A 17,500-nucleotide genomic window follows, 5' to 3' on the forward strand; every position below is an offset into this window, starting at 1 on the left:
GTGTTGAGAATATGTACCATACTGACGATGCTGTGTATGAATAAAAGACAAATGTAATTCTATGTATTCCGTGATGAGATACTAGAAATTTTGGTGAAATAATAAAGATAGGCTGACCAAGAGCAGTCTGTCACTTACCCCGGCCATTCGTGACAAGACTGTCTGTTAACAACCCACTTAAAGTGTTTGAATATTCACTCTGACATTATTTACAGTTTCCTTTCTACATCTACAGTCACCTTACAGTATAGCTTTCCTTTCACATCCACAGACACTTTACACATAAACTTTCTTTCCACATCAGTCATCTTGCGTATAGCGGTCTTTCCACACGTAAGGTCACCATCCTTTCCACATCTAGTCACCTTACACATATACCTCCACCTCAGTCTTTTTAAATAAACCCTTCTTTCCTCCTCCAAAGGAATGTCACCATAACAACCACCGTCTTGTCTCCGGGCTTCCTGCTCTCTGTGGCTCAAATCCACAACGTGAATACTTCGGACTACGGCTACTACCACTGTCGCGCCGTCAACATGCAGGGGACAACTCGAGGATTCATAATGCTGCACGATGGCACTGGTCAGTTGGCTTTGGTTTTATTAATTGTTTACTTTCATATTTGTTTGGTTTCTATTATACGCGGGGCAGTCTAACTGGTTATATGTCTTTGTTTTAATATTCAGTCATACTGATATTTCTTAATCGATTCCTCTAGTTTTATTCGCATGGGGGTATCAGTTGCAGTTACTTTCAACATATGGACACGGCGCTTTGTTGAATGGTTTATGGTTACAAAGCAAAATAAATGAGCTGGACATCAAAAGTCATATATGACTATGATACGTGCGTGTCTGCAGAGGAGTTTTAACGGTTATATAATTATGACCAGGTCGGGCACAAGAAGGGCATAGGGCTGTGGAACGGCAGGCTTTGGAAGAATGGCCTAGACGCCAACAATTTTGACACTGACGGGGTAAAGGTTGATATGGTATGTCATGTCTACGGAGAGTAATTTTGGCAATATTGGAGGGTGACTTACGATGAGCTCTAGGGGGAATGGTGCAGCACTGTACTGATACTGCATCATAGTCCAAAATGCAGGCGAGTAAGTCTTCTCTGCAATCTGCCCCATCCTTATCGTAGACAGGGCATATGTCAGGGAGATGGAGACAGCTCCGGTGCAAGTATTGAGGGACTTATGGGGTTGGTCTGGAATTGGTTTGCCAGCAAAGTCAGGGTTGATAACGACATAGCTTGGGATCCGGATGTAAACTGTGACAAGACGGGAACGATCTGAGGTAGGAAATTTTGCCTTTTTGTTTTTGGAGGCATTGCTGGAAGAGGAAAGTGTGTCAGAAAGGGCTATGAGGGGATTGTGAAAATTCGATCCCACTTATCTAAACAGAGTATTCAAGGAGTTTGTAGAGGCGGGGGTAGTTGAAGGACAGTGATGTATGGAAGAGGGAGTAGTGCTGAGAAAGGCAGCACTCCGGAAAGGTGGACATAAAGGCTGTAGAGTAGTATTGAGGATGGGGGAGAATTGAAGTAAAACGATGGAAAGATTGTCTTGACCTGGACGGCTGATTTGGACAGGACTGATGTGATAATGGGCTTTGGGGGGGTAGTAGCAGCGTTCAGAGATGTGGTCAAAGAAGAGCCTGGGGCCGGGGAACCGGGAGCATTGAGTTCATTGGGGCTAGTTGAAACAGGGGCAAGCCTTAATACCTCTAATAACGGTACAAATTCTTCACTACTGGCAACGGTAAACCTAGAGTATGTTGGGGAGAGAAATATTCCACACCTTTGGGTCCCCTTTGAATCCCCGAGGAGTAAACGGGCAATAAGTTGTTGGGGGGAGCGCTTTGATTAAAACAAACATTTGTAATAAAAAAACATAAACACTTCCCTCGTTGCATAACATATCAATAAATGAATATTAATCAACCAACAGGGCAGCTGAATGCAGAGCAACTGAGGAAAATACACAAGGAGGCGTACGTGACCCCAGTGGAAAACCCACGCCTCGCCTCCTTCATGCTAGGGATGGTGCCGCCCCTCTACATCGCCCTCTACATCATAGCCTACCTCGGCTGCTACAAGACCTCAGTGTCGGGCGTCCCAGGGGCCCACGGCAGGTTCGGAGCCAGCTACGACGTGGAGTGAAGAGGCAAACGGCTAGACCCAAAAACGATTTTATCGGATTTGGCGATTGTGTGTGTGATCTGTGGGAGCATTTTGAGCCTAAAAATGCTTGTTCTTCAGCAGACAAACTTTCGAGAAGGAAAATGGTGTTTGAGTTGTGTACTCCTGGTGATGCAAAGATGCTATAAAGTGATACGTGTGTTCCAAAACTGCGCAGAAACACTGATGAACAACAGGTTTCTGAGGAAATGCATTCCTTAAAAAAGGTTTAGGGTGTTCCGCTCTGTTACCATGCGAGTTACAAAAGAACTATGGAAGATATTTACAGGGATTCATAGTATATCCTAATTCACAAACAATGTTTTCAAATAAAGTGAAGTCTTAGATATCTCTGTCTCTCTCTGTGCGCTTGTGTGTGTGTGTGTGTGTGTGTGTGTGTGTGTGTGTGTGTGTGTGTGTGTGTGTGTGTGTGTGTGTGTGTGTGTGTGTGTGATCTGACCCTTTGTCAACAAAGGTTGTTGGCATTTTGCTGAATAATCTCAATAACTTTGACATGCATTTCACCCTCATATTTTCTCTCATTCAAGTCTCAAAGACGTGTTATATGTGTAAGTTGTATAATAATAAAAATACTCATTATTAAGTTGGTATACAAGTATCCTTCAGAAAATGTCTTGACAATACATTATGAATATGAAAAATGTGCTTCAATGTTTTCAAATTAATGTATTTTTCAAAAGAGGGTTATTAATTTGTTTATTGAAAAAAAAAATCTTCCGTTCAAGGATTGACACAAAGCCAGCGATACATCCTTTCAGCCCGGCTCTCATACTAGGATATGGGCGGAAGGGGGTTAAGAAAAGGAAAAGGAAAGATCATACAGATGTTCACTGGCAATAGTACTTTAGCTTAGGATTCGGAAATATCTGTGACAATGCGGGATCAATCAAGTCGGCTGCGGAAGGAAACTTTGCCTCCTGTTTTTGGAGGCAATGTTGGAAGAGGAGCGTGTTATCAGAGAAAGGGGCTGTAGGGGGATCACAAAAAAAAATTATCCCATTTGGCTGGGATAAAAGGAGTACTCAGAAGATTTGCCAGTGTGGAGGTAGTTGACGGACGGGACCTTGTGGAATGGTGCGAGTTGAGTAAAGTAGTAGGGATTGAGGGGGGAGTGGTATTACCGTTGAGTCGTGGTCAAAGGAGAGTCTGGGGTCAGGGAACAGAGGAAAGTCAAGCCAGTGGGGCTAGCTGATAAAGATAAATTCCCAGTGTCCCTCATAAAAACTTCATTACTGCCCATGGAGAGCCTGGAGTATGTTGTGGGTCTCATTGAGGGATTAGGGCTAGACAACTAAACAGGGAGATACTGTGCCCACGGCTTCCCTATGTTGTTTACGAGAGGCAGAAAGTCAGCCTTTCATCCTTTCAACAAGGCTCTCACATCTTGGGAAGTGGATAGCAGATGGGGTTGGAGAGAAGAAGAGAATTTTAATGTTAAAGGTTGAAACAAATAGATGTGCTAGAAATCTAAGGTTATATAGCACTATGGTAAAGTATTTTTTCGGAAAAGGGTAAATGAGTTAAAAGATTTGTATAAGGAGTGTTAAATGTCAACGGATATAGTATTATAGGATAGGGAAAAGGGTAAAGAAGGGGTGCAAATGATATCGGATAAGGGAAAGGGTTAAGGGTATAGGGCGCTTGGTTGGAAGGGGGTGTACCTGTTGTTGGAGAAGCTATAGTAACATTGCTTTAAGGAAAACTAGGAACAGAGCTGTTATGAAATAATCAACGGGTGATACAGGTAGAGATGCCTGTTGGAGAAGTAGCAGAAGAATCTAGGGGATGAGATAAGGGGACTGGGGAAGGAGGTGAAGTATCAGGAAGAACGTCAGGAGGGGAGAAATCCACAGGAGAGTACTGTTGCGACAGAAGCTATCTACACGTGTATCCAGGTGGGAGAGGTGAAGATAATGGAAAACGAAAAGGGAATGGGTGTACATAGATTATTATATCATATCGCGATAGAACCGTATCCATTGAAGGGCAGTGCCATTAGCTTCTTTAAGGTCTTGGTCGGAACAGTGAGGGCCCAATAGACATTCCTTAGGTATGTGATCCATTGTGTTTTTCCACATTGACATTTGGGGCTGGTGGTGATTCCCCAGTTTAGGTTGTCTTTAGTGTTGCCCACTTTAGTCCCTGCCCTGTTTAGTGTTACCCAGTCTTTTCTGCTTTTCTGTTTGATCCGTGGGGCAGGGTTTCATCTGGGTTTGGCAGGGCCTCATTGTGTTGCTGGCGTTCGGTTTCCTGCCAGCGTTCCAGCCTGTGTTCTGCGGCTCGGCATTGCTCTCGTCCTTCGGTTGTCAGAAAGCTTTTGCGGGACTTCGTCTTCGTCTCACATCTTGATGGTGTATATGGAGGAGAGGATGGGGTTTGTTGGGGAAAAGTTGGAAGAGGGGTTCGGGGAACTTGTGGGGGAGGAGGATGGTTATCAGTAAATACTTTAAATGTAGAGGGACTGGGAATTGAGGGGGTGGAGAGTGGATGAGGGAGCGGAACGTTTTCTTGGGAATTTTTGGATGCCTTCAAGAGTTTCTGGAGGGGATTTGGGTAGGGAGGTCTGAGAAACAAAGGATCTCTTGTAAGGAGGAGAAGAGGGGATAAATGTTCGAGGAGCAGTGGAAAAGGATGTCTGGTCCGACGTGCAAAGTGAGGAGGAAGAAGGGTAGGTATCAGAAAAGTAATAAGAGATTTGGGTATCTGGATTTAGACTGGAAAATGGATTTGACTGGGGGACAGGGAGAGTAGATGTAGGATGGTTCAGGGTAGAGGGAAAAGATATTGAATATAACTGCTACCTTACATTCGAACTTATAGGCAGGTCAGCTCCTATAAAATACGTTATTGGAGTCACCACAGTTGGCACATGTACGTGAGTGAGCAGGGTAATTAGTAGTCAAGACTTGGTTAGGCACATAAAGGTTACCGGGCTGTGGAGCGACAGTATTTGGCTGGGTGGCTAAAACACCAACATTTCCGAAACTGACGAGGGAGGGGTCAATATGGTCGGACATGTTAGGACAATCCACCAGTATAAACTTCATGGGGAAGGTCTTACACAGGCCTCTAGGAGGATTAGAGTAGCACTGTACTGCTCCTGCATCATAACCAGTAAGGCAGGTAAGTAGGGCATTTTCACAATCTGGCCAGTTCTTGTCATATATAGGGCATAGAAACAGAGGAGATGGGAGATAGGAACAGTTCCAGTACAAGTATTAAGAGAGGGATGAGGTTCAGCAGGAATGGGTAGATATTGCACGAGCTTGGGGTTCTGATGTAACTGACTAGGCGTGACTGTCCGGAGCGACTGCATAAGGTAACTTTGCCTATTTGTTTGTGAAGGCACCATTGAAAGGTATTCTCAGAGTAGGTGGCTGTGGGGGGGAATCACAAAGAATCGATCCCACTTGGCTGGGCCAAAGAGAGTACTCAAAAGGTTTGTAGAGGTAGAGGCAGTAAAATGATGAAGGCGGGAGGAAGATGGGGTGGTATTGAGTAGAGTAGTTCTATTTGGGGGTGGCGACAAATAAGGATGAGTAGTAATAAGGGAAGAGGTGGTCAACACTGAAGACTGTACAGCAAGAGATGAAGAATAATATGTTGGGAGAGATGAAGAGGTGCATTCTATAGGGGTTGAGTAATAACTTGGGTGGATGGTTCAGAATGGATAGAGTTGTCAGTAAACGCTGACAAGATGGTATTAGTATCAGGGGTCACAGCCATGGTCAAAAGAGGAGGTGGTCGGAAAACCATCAAAATCGGAATCAGACTGACTAGTTGATAAAGGCCTTAATGCCCCTATTATAAGGATAATGAATCTTCATTATTGGCCAAGGTGAGCCTGAATAGAAAAGGAAAAGAAACGGTCTACACCTCAGGGTCCCCCTAAGGGGTAAGGGCTAGGCAATTAACCAAGGGAATACCTTGCCCAAGGCCATTCAGAAATGACACAAAGCCAGCCTTTCATCCTTTCAGCTCGGCTCTCACACCTTAGGAATGGGACAGAAGAGGAGGATGAAGAAGATATGGAAGAGGAATGGAGAAGAAAAGACTATGCAATATTAGCTGGGGCGAGGGCTGGTCCAAGGTAGGGGCAATCCTTACATTGGGCTCCAGTCTCTGTCTCCTAATCCCCACCCATGACAACAACGAGCAAGGCATTGGGAGGAGGGAAGAAGAAAAGTCCGTGCAAAAATAGTATGGATTGAATTGTGCAAATATATTCAATAATCACAATAAATCTTTTGAAGAAATACTGCACACTGTATAATATACAAAAAAATATTTACGTCATGTTATACTTTGAAAAGAAAATCAATTGATTTTCCTAAAGTTATATTTATGTAAAAAAATTACCTTTATGACAAGAAATCTAATAATCATATCTGATTTTTCTGAAGAAAATGCCTTTTTTTGATGTGTCAATATTTATGGTAATAACTGTTTGTGTAAAAGCCCACTGATTGGTATCCATATTCTTGTAGGTTGTTTTACGTATGTTTGGGGTAGTGGTCTGTTATTTGCGAGTGGATTGGAGCTTGTTGACATTCTGGAGAGATATTGGTTTTGGCGTGGGGACAATCCTGCACCCCGTTTTTGAGATTTTGGGGAAGAGTAGAGTCTGGATTATTGGGTCCCCAGGGCACTGGCCAGTGCAGTGATCAACTGTGAAAAATTGCCTTGACCAAGGGAAAGTACTTATTTCGAAAATTGTGGGTTTCTGAGCCAGCATGGACTTAAAGAACTTTGATCTCACTGTTCACAGAGATACAGAGATACATAAGAGGAATAATTGGAAACTTCTAGATTGCTGTATGGAAGTAAATAATATCTGGGAAATAGTAAGTGTTCTTATATCATAAATGCTGAACAGAGGTTTACATTGTTGATGCATTAGATGGCAAGTAAATTGAATTTCATATGATCCTCCCAAAGTTCTGAATATCCTGAATATCACATTTACTATACACATTACCATGTCACAGTTTGATTCAATATGTTACAATAAAGGTAAAAAAATACACATTTTCACTGTTATTAGAAGCCTTGTTATCATTTTCCTTTCATTCTTAATAAAAAGGAGAGGTTTTAAGTCATGCACTGCCTAAGACCACAAAACATCCAAATGAAACATTATAAAACTTTTAAAGAAACTCGGTAGACTAAATCCTACTACTGGACCATATAATAATAATAATAATAATAATAATAATAATAATGACAACACCAGGTACTTGACTTTTGAGAGGATAAAAAAATAATAATAATAAAAATAAAAAGATATCTGAAAGAAGAAAAAAATAATAGAAAATCTAATGTGCTTTAAGATATTAGTATTGTCATCTGTTAAATGCTGTAATACCTAACTTATTTATAGAATTCATGGTCTGACTCGTCCTTTTTAACATTGTTCTTATAAGCCTTTTCAAAGTCCTTAGCCAAGACTATGTATCTGTTCTCTCGTACAGCATGCATACCAGCCTCTTGGCAAATAGCATTGATATCGGCACCAGAGATACGATCAGGACGAGCAACGTAATCTTCAAGATCCACATCCTCGCTTAAATTCATGCGACCAGTAATGGTGGAGAAGATGAGTCGCTTCTGTCTACGGTCAGGCAATGGGAACTCAATCTTTCTGTCAAGACGTCCAGGGCGGAGGAGGGCTGGATCAAGGGTGTCTGCACGGTTAGTGGCCATAATAACCTGTCCAATGGAAACAAATATTAAAAAACTGTCCATAACAAGTGACAGAGAATCAGAAAGACAAATTCCACTCTTTATTCTCCAATTAGCATTTTGAATTAACATGAATGAACAGTCTTTGAAAAAAGATGGTCTATTGTACCCAAACATGGAGATGGCTTCCACTTTTCACGCTTTAATTACCCTAGTCTCTGTGTATTACTTTATTGATCATACTCATGCTACATAATCAAGGAAGTTAAAAAAAATATGGCAAAGAGCACTTGAATTCTAATAAAATCTAAAGACAGAAGCATACTGATACATCACCAATAAAACTTACTTTAACATTTGTAGTCTGGTCAAAGCCATCCATCTGATTGAGCAGCTCCAGAAGAATACGCTGAACCTCACGATCAGCACCAGTCTGTGCATCAAATCGCTTGGTTGCGATAGCATCAATTTCATCAATGAAAATAATAGCTGGAGCATTTTCTCTGGCTAATCGGAAAACATCTCTCACCATGCGGGGCCCTTCACCTAGGTATTTCTGTACAAACTCTGAGCCCACAACGCGGATGAAAGAAGCTGTTGTGTGATGTGCCACAGCCTTTGCAAGCATGGTTTTACCACATCCTGGTGGTCCAAACATAAGCACACCTCTGGGTGGGTCAATACCAATCTGCTTGTACAAATCAAAGTGAGTCAGAGGCAATTCGACAGCCTCCCTGATCTCCTGCTTCTGCATGTCTAAGCCTCCAATGTCGGAGTATGAGACATCTGGCTTTTCATCCGCTTGCAACATGGAAATTGAGGAATCAGCTTCAGGGGGAAGTACATCCACAAGGGCATTGCTGTGCTTGTGAAGAGCCACAGAGGCAGAGGGTTTAAGCAGTTCGCGATCTATGGTGGACAGAATGCGGACATAGTAGTTTGATCCTGTTGTTGATCCTACAATTCCAGTATTCTGGTCAACTGCTTCTAGGAACTGGCCAATGACCAAGGGAACACTCTGAATCCGCTTAACCTGAAAGGGGGGGCAAAAAAAATTAATATCTTCCCTCAGAGAGCACATATTGACAAGCACCTTAAATGTAACAAACTATTTTATACTTATACAGCAGGAACTTTAAAATAGTAACATTTAACAAAAATAGTAATACTTATAAGTTTTCTCTAGCTATTAATATGTAAAAAAATTAAAATCAAGAATACTTTTCCTTTTATAATGGAATGATCTATATACCTCTATGCCTTCTGAACTTTTGATGCAACTTGTGGAGTAAATGTTTAGGGCTGCACTGGTATAAAAACAATGGCAATGATACCGGGTTTTGTATGAAGATGCAACTTCACGCTGGTGCAACAAATTTAGAATCTAATTTACCTCTTCCTGAGCATGTCTGTACTCCTTCTTCAAGTTATGAAGTTCATCTTTAATGTAATCTTCCTGAACGCGCAAGTACTCCAAATTCTGAAGGAGTCGCTTGTATGTGTTGTAGTCATCTTTTGTGGTTTCATCACTTACAACAGTCAAACCTCCCAGAACAGGGACTTTGACATCTGCTGTCTCCTCCACCTGAAACAGATGCATAAAAATTATTATCAGAGTTATTCATCTTTTTTCCTTGAATTGCTTTTTGTTATGGTATGTACTTAAATAAAAGTAGCAATGAAAGATCTGTAAAATAATGCTGGAATTTAAACATTATTAGTTATTTTGATAATACAATATAAATAATTAATATGATGCCATTTATAAGAGCTCACTGTTTTCTATTGTTTATAATCTGTACTGATAATATTACACAAAAAATCTAAAAAAGGACAAAGCTGACACTTTAACTGATTCGACATTTAAAACATTGAGAGGATTCAGATTCATTTAAATACTACAAAAATCCTCTCTATATTCTGCAATTTCCATTAAAAAAATCACTTCGACATTGCCCTAGCAATAATAACCACTAGCTGCTGAGTGGCATGTATGTACATGCCGTGGCTGTTGTGGAACAAAAAAACGGTTGGCATTGTACCATGACCATTCCCGTGCCATTGGCTCGTCGGACAGAGTTTGTTTTTCTCTGATAGTAGCAGCTTTATTTATATGGTAAAGATTTTAGGTAATAGTAGCTACAATAAAGGCAAAGCTTCAAAATTATATTATTTTTATAAATCATAGCAAAATAAAAGCTTTTAGATTCCAAATGTTGCTTGCCAACTACCGAACAAGCTGGGCACAAACAGGGGAAACTGCTGATGCATGCCAACAATCCTGTAATTACATCCACTTGCCAAACTTTTTTACCTGGCAGCATTGGGTAAAGTTCCTATACATGAGATATATAACATGAATCACATTATTAAGCGCTGTATAAATGGTTTGGCTTTGACTTGCATCTTGCCACAAAGACAGAAAATAAAAATAAAGGAACCACAGAACATTTCACTTATAATGACTACCTTAAATTTATAAACGTGTAGATAGTATCAGTATGGTTAGTATCATCTTGGCTATATCATTTGGGAATATGTTAAAATACATATCCATTAATAATATTGGCAAGGTGAAAATATGCATATTAGTCCAATACAAAGTCATATTTTTTGTGGTTGGAATTAGAAGCTGACTATATTCAAAGATCTTAAAAAGATTTTTTTTGCTTCAACTTTGAGCATCTGAATGCCACCTAGTGTATTTTGACATATTTGAAAAAGGGTAATATCTATACAGATTCATGTTGTTTACTAAATATGTTCATATGCTCTAATAATTATTGCATAATTCAAGTTAAGTCATACATTGCTACTCTTATTATTCTGCATGAATGCCTTATATGAAAGTGTAAACTCCTATATCATTTCAGTTGTAATTATCAATGATTTATTAAGATGGATATTTTCAAAACAATTTAAGAAGTTAGACATTCCAAGATGGAGTTGACAGACAAGGGAAAAAGTAGGATGGAAGTTGCTAAGTGCAAACATGTATAAATTAATCATGCAAAATAGTTTGACAATAAAATGAGATTCACCAACTTGAGAGCAATTCTTACAAATAAGGGTAACACTGGCAGTGCTGCTGTTACAAGAAAGGTTTGAAAGTGTTGTAGGTGATGACCAGCAACACCTAAAAGTGCCTGACAGCTTTTTGACAATGAAAATGAGGCTTATTGATAAGGCCAATACATCTTTAAGCACTCCAACAAAGACCAACTTCATTATGAGTAATGTGGTAAATAAGTAAATAAGTAATAATGAAAATAAATAAATGTGCTAGACATCAAAGGTCATATAGCACTATGGTACTGTACTGTGGTGCGAGGGGTTTTTAATGTTCTTTATTAGAACCAAATGTCTTGATTTCAACAGTTATTTTTTATAAGATAGTATGGTTGTGAAAGGAGTAGAAAGAGGGGGTAATATAGTGTAGGGTAGGAATTGATAAATAGTGGAAGGGTTAAGGACAAAGGGTGGTTAGTTCAAATGAAGGATAACAGGTTATCAATAGAAAAGGTGGGGGATTCTGTGATGACGTTCGATAGGTTGGGGTCGGCAAAGAAAGAATATGCAAGGGAAAGTAAAGACACGGGTTTTGGTAAAGCGGGGGCAGAATAAAAAGATATGTGGAACAGAAAGAGGGACATTGCATGTAGGGAAGTGTTAGAGGAGTGTGACATGATGGTTGTATAGGCTGCATTTAGGATATTAGCTGTGAAGTATTGAAGCATTTCTGAAGTGGGAGAGAAGGATGATGGAGGAAGGTCAAAAGTAGAGAGAGGTGTAAAGGTATTCCAGTCTCCTCTATCAAAGCACCAACTAGGGGGTTGGGAAATGGGATAAAGGATGTTAAAGAAAGAAGAGTAGGCAAGTGATCACTAGTGTGAAAATTGTCTAGGACTGACCAATGGAAGTTTATATGATGGGTAGGAGAGCAAAGAGAAAGATCAAGGTATGAAAAAGATTGGGTATACATGTTGAAGTGAGTGGAACAATGTAAATTAGCAGGAGAAGGTCAGTTTTGGAGAGAAATTGTTCTAAGGAGCAACCCCTGGCATTTACAGTAGAGTGACCTCAGAGGGTCTGGCAACAGTTAGTCTCCAACTATTAGGAAAGGTGGTTTGAGTTGGGAAAGCAAGGTCTCAAATTCTAAACAGTCAATATGGAGGGACGGAGAGAAATAGACTGAAACAACTGTGATCCAGCGGCAAAATAAAATGTGGCTAACTGTGCAAGGTATAGTGGTCTGTAAAGGAGGTATGACACATGGTGCTTTATAATGGATAAGTATGAAGGAAGCAAATAGAGAATGGGGAAATGACACAAAATGGTAATCGGGAAGGGGTACTGGAAGATGTGTATGGTTTCTTGGAGGCAGATGATAGATGGGTCATAAGAGGATAGGAGATGACGGAGGTCAGGTCTGTGAGAACAAAAACCTAGATCATTCAACAGGAAATATGGGTCGAAATGGATGTCTGAGAGGTAAGAGGAGTGTCTAGGATTGGGGTAGGGGATCTGAGGAAGGAGGTGACAGTGTAATATCAGGAGGTTTATCATGGGAGGTGGCATATGGGGAAGGAGGTTAAGGTATAGTATCTGGTGGTTCATCAAGAAAGGTGGGATCCAGGGAAGGACATTGTGATAGAAGGGATTCACGAGTGTATTCAGGAGGGAGTGTGAGGGATAGTAGGGAAGGAAAGGAAAGGAGATAGGGGAAGTAGCAGTGGGATGTTGAGGAGCAGGGGAAAGTGGTGCTGAAGATGTAAAGACTACTTGGGTAGAGTGAATAGGAGTGGACTGAAGTAAAGTATTGGAGGTATCAGAGTATCAGTGTCTATGAAAGGTAATCTTGGCAATATTGATGCTGGACTTACAGCTGCCTTTGGGGGGAATAGTGTAGCACTATACTGATACAGCATCATAGTCATTGAGGAAGACAAGAAGGTTGTCTTCACAGTCTGACCAATATTTTTTGTAGACAGGACAATCCGTTGGGGAGATGGAAACAGTTCCAGTCCATGTATTAATGGAGGAGTGAGGTTGGACAGGAACAGGTTTGCCAGTGAGGTCTACCAGGGTAAATAGTGCTTGGGCTTGAGTCTTAGATGTAACTGTATCTAAATATGAGCAATCAGGATGACTGCAGAAGGAAACTTTGCCTTCTTGCTTTTTGAGGTATTGTTGAAAGAGTAGGGTATTATTAGAGTAAGGGGCTGTTGAGGCAGCTACAAAAAAATGGGTCCCACTTAGCTGGTCTAAAGAGATTACTCAAAAGATTTGAAGTGGGAATCGTGGAGGGATGAGGACAGGAGGACAAGGGAGTGGTGTGAAGTGAAGTAGCATTGTGGAAGTGTGGGCAATACGGTTGAAGAGTTGTAATAAGAGAGGAGGTAGAACATTAAGATATTTGTTCAGGAGCTGGGCTGGAAGATATTGGGAATGAGGATGAGAATTTTTTTAAGGGTTGAGTTATAACCTGGATAGATGATACAGGATGGGTCAAGTTGGCAGCATATGTAGAGGAGGGAGTTGTACTAACAGTGGTTGGAGCTGTGGTCAGAGGGAAGGAGTTGGTAAAGGAGTTAGATTCAGAGAGGTTAGTTGATAAAAGAGCAAGCCTCAATGTCCCTAATAAGGGTACAAAATCTCCATTACTGGCCATTGTATGATTCACCGAGGGATACCATGCCCATGGCTCCCTGAGGCCATTCTTGACTGGCACAAGGTCAGCCTGTCATCCTTTGAACACGGCTCTTAAACCATAGGAATGGGATTGGACAGGGAAAGGTTGGGGAAGATATGAGAAAGAAAGAGGAAGAAACAAAGACTGTGCAAAATTAGTTGAGGTAAGGGCTGAGATCCACGGCAGGGAAGAACCCTTGCTTTGGGCCTCAGTTTCTGTCTCCTAAGCCACCATACGACAACAACGGGCAAGGGATTGGTGGGGGGGGGGTAATGTGGTAGGATGGAGCTTGTAGAGTTCCCTAGTGATTCATCTTCAAATGAAGAACCATTCCAAGCAGATAATATGTAGCTACTTGAGACTTTGTGGGTATCTCGGTATCTTTTACCTTTAAGGAAATTATTTTATTCAACCCTGTTTTGAAAATTTTTGAGCACAAAATTTACTCTGTAGGACTATGACATAGAATTAATGTTATTTTGATCGTATCTGTATCACACAGTATTATATCATACCATTTATGCCTAAATACAGTATGCTAAACATTTATTTATCAATTTTCATTATTACACCAGCAATATTTACCTCAATTATTATGCAGCATATTGATAGAATAAATCAATCTAAGAATTTTCATCTCTATACATATTTGGAGCTAATATATCTTACTGATGCTATTTGATCCAAACAGTAATACGACAATAAAGAAAAAAGTTAATGGAAAGAGCCATTCACAGCCAGAGTTTCAGCTCGATCCCAAGTCCCCGACTCCAGCCAACAATGTTGGTGCATCCTGTGGAAAATAGGGTGATGGGGGTGGGAGTGACTTTGTTCATAATAGGCATTTTTAAAGAAAATGGATGTGGAAAATTGAAAACCTGAGGCAAAAATATTATTTCGTAAGAAAAAAAAAGTGGAACATTAAAAAACTCGAGACAAGATTCAGCCACGGCTAATTAGACATTGCACTGCTCAAATGAATGAGAGAGTGAACTGCATCTTAAATGCACAAACTATCAGAAAGATCAACATATGAATGAAAAACCTTCCTGCCCCAGGGGTTACCATCCTGGACCCCCTCTCCATTCTTGTATTCACCTATCAGGAGCTCTGCCCCAAAACCCCCTCTCAACCACCATCGACTGCAGACTTAATGATACAAGTTGAGTTTACCTCAAGGTTGAGGTGACAGTGGCTGGAAAGTAACCACAAACAAAATTCTACTGGTGAAACATGGTTACTATATTTCAGGGAGTTTATCCCCGATATTGTAGTGATATCAATTAGAGACTGAAGTTGGAAAAGAATTCAGAAACACAAGTAACACTGTAAACAAAATTCATCTTTGGAATGAGCAACGAGAACTGTGACAATAAAACTGTCAAATATGCCAGGAGAGCAAGTGAAGCAAGGAGAGCTGGACTTAGTCACTGGAGGTACATGGGGTCTTAGGCTCCACGCGGTATTAAGCACACCACATTTTTGGTATTTAACTCAAACAGGTTGGATTCTGCAGGTTAATTTTGATAGCAATGAACATAGTTTTTCATTGCCTTTAATATTATGATCTTCAATTTTCTCTTTGTCTGAGCGGTTCTTTTGTATATCTTAACCAATGTGAAAACAATGTGTGCCTGGGGGGTGCTGCGGCAGAACCCCATATCAACCCTCCCCTCAGAGAGTGCCTGAAACAACTAGCCAAGTCACAGGACCTTAGATTAGTGAATAATTATCTGAAGTGAAGTTTGGGACTTACTCTTTGGCAAGTGCATCAGTACTATAAAAAAAAAAAAAAAAAAAAAAAAATTACTCTCAAATACTTATAAAGTAAAAATTCTTACTATGATGCAATATAAGCATAAATGAGGTAGGTGTACCCGGTAGGTACCAGACTGTACAGCATTTTTCTTGCGTGGGGAATATACATTTTTTCATGTGTGGAAAACAATTTTGTCTGCCTTTGCGCAGACGGATCTGCAGACAGATGATGAAACAAATGCGCAGAAGATGATTTAAAAGAGAACTAAGCATACACAGAAAGTTACCTGAGAACTACATTTGCACGGACAGAATTTGACCAAATAATTTTTGCGTGGGGAACACAGACAAAAGCATACAGTCTGGGGTAGGTGTACCCTATATGTGTAATAATAAACACTGCTCTCAAGAGTTTAGGAATGACCTAGAAAATTAGTGAAAATAATCTCAAGAACCAACATTACTGTATTGCTTCAGTTTCACAAAGCCAAACAGTAGAAAGGGTATAAGTTACTTGTAGAAACGCGCGTAGATAGAGGGAAATAGACACTGCCATCTTATAGAGCAGAAAAAATAGATGGGGATAGATTCTAGTTTAAGATGCATTGGCATTATATTTACCGATAAAAGGAAAAAAAACGCGGCGCATAGCACTGCGAGGAGACAAAGTCCACAAAACCTTTCTGCAGCCAGAGTTGTTGTTTATGTCCACATTTTCTATACACTCGTTTTCTAAATGTGTCTCATTTTCTGTTATTCCATTTTATATAACTGCGTTCTGTGTACCACTTTCAACCAGTGTGAAATCATTTCCGATTACAAATATTTTAATCTATTATCTATTCATATTTCTACTAACATTTCCTCTATTAATTTAATGCTTATGCATTATAAATCTTATTTTATATAACGTAGGTATATTATGAAGTATAATTTCGTTATGATAACCTTGATTAACTGTTAACAATCTAACAATGGGACTGCCTCCTTACATTGTTTGCCTCCCATGGCGGGAACAAAACACAATGTCAATTACATGTACACTTACCGGTAAGCCTTTGCTAAGGTAGCTTCATCCAGCAGTTTTTGTTCTCAGTGTGACACAGGGTAAGTTTTTATAATACTTTAAATATTTTTTTAAATGATGATATTTAATGAATCTGACATTTTATAAACATATAATTTGTAGCTCTTATCACAATTAACAAATACAGTGTTATTAGATATAGATTTTATGGTAGGTACAGGCAATTTTAGCAAAATTATGGAGGAGAAGCCACCCTCTTGCTCGATCTTAGCCGGTGACATGGTCTCCTCCTGGGGTCACTAAAGTGCCCCAAATGTGAAAATGAATGCTGGCTAGACCAAAATATATATTCATTTCGGTGCGACATAAAAATTAAAATAAATAAAATAAATAAATAATAATAATCAAAAAGTTAGAGGCAATTTCAAATCACTTTTTAAGAACACCTGGTTTGATAATAGTAAGCTCGATTTTGAAACTAATTTAAAATTTGTTAATTTGTATCTGCGAGAGAGGTTTTCTTACGAATCTGCATGAAGCAATTTCAATTTCCCAAACAAGACTATTTGCGATTGGGCGAGCTTCTGTCGGGAGGTTCTAATTTATTGGTGTTTTGAGAATCAATCTGACAAAATAGGTGGGTCAGGGGAAATTCTCGAGATTGATGAATCTAAATTTGGTAAACGGAAATATAACGTAGGTCGTGTAATAGAAGGTCAATGGGTTTTTGGAGGAGTATGCCGCAAGAGTGGGAATTTTTTTCTCGTACCCGTGGAGACCCATGACTCTTCTCACTTTGCTTAACGTCATTAAGGAGCGTATCCACCCAGGGACAATGGTCATTAGTGATTGTTGGAAGGCATACAACTGCTTAGAAAAAGAGGGCTATCAACATTTAACCGTGAATCATTCATACAATTTTGTTGACCCCAAAAGTAAAGCTCACACAAATACGATCGAGCGTAAATGGAGGGAGGCCAAAGCCAAAGTGCCCCGCTTCGGCAGGAGGAGTTATCACTTCGTCAGATATTTGGCTAGGGCCATATTTATGATGGCATACCCGGCCGAAAACAACCGATTCCATCAATTCCTCCTCGCCGCAGCTCATTTGCACCCTCCACACTGACGGTATCTGT

The 17,500-nt window shown here is 40.2% G+C and overlaps 2 protein-coding genes across 2 annotated transcripts in view; one reads left to right on the forward strand and one right to left on the reverse strand.

The window, feature by feature from the left end:
* Nucleotides 1-3,164, forward strand: part of LOC113813048 (cell adhesion molecule DSCAM) — a 29,010-nt gene extending 25,846 nt beyond the window's left edge. The window contains exons 4-5 of the mRNA XM_070144583.1: nucleotides 425-582; nucleotides 1,955-3,164. Of these exons, the coding sequence (XP_070000684.1) occupies nucleotides 425-582; nucleotides 1,955-2,166 (370 nt within the window). The 3' untranslated portion in view covers nucleotides 2,167-3,164. The remainder of the gene's footprint in view (nucleotides 1-424; nucleotides 583-1,954) is intronic.
* A 4,069-nt stretch (nucleotides 3,165-7,233) lies between these two features.
* Nucleotides 7,234-17,500, reverse strand: part of LOC113813053 (26S proteasome regulatory subunit 6B) — an 11,700-nt gene continuing 1,433 nt past the window's right edge. Inside the window, exons 2-4 of the mRNA XM_027364989.2 lie at nucleotides 9,281-9,472; nucleotides 8,237-8,920; nucleotides 7,234-7,914 (exon numbers count right to left, since the gene is read on the reverse strand). Coding sequence (XP_027220790.1) covers nucleotides 7,576-7,914; nucleotides 8,237-8,920; nucleotides 9,281-9,472 — 1,215 coding nt within the window. The 3' untranslated portion in view covers nucleotides 7,234-7,575. The remainder of the gene's footprint in view (nucleotides 7,915-8,236; nucleotides 8,921-9,280; nucleotides 9,473-17,500) is intronic.

The sequence above is a fragment of the Penaeus vannamei genome, chromosome 32 (genome assembly GCF_042767895.1).
Source record: "Penaeus vannamei isolate JL-2024 chromosome 32, ASM4276789v1, whole genome shotgun sequence".
Lineage (NCBI taxonomy): Eukaryota > Metazoa > Arthropoda > Malacostraca > Decapoda > Penaeidae > Penaeus > Penaeus vannamei.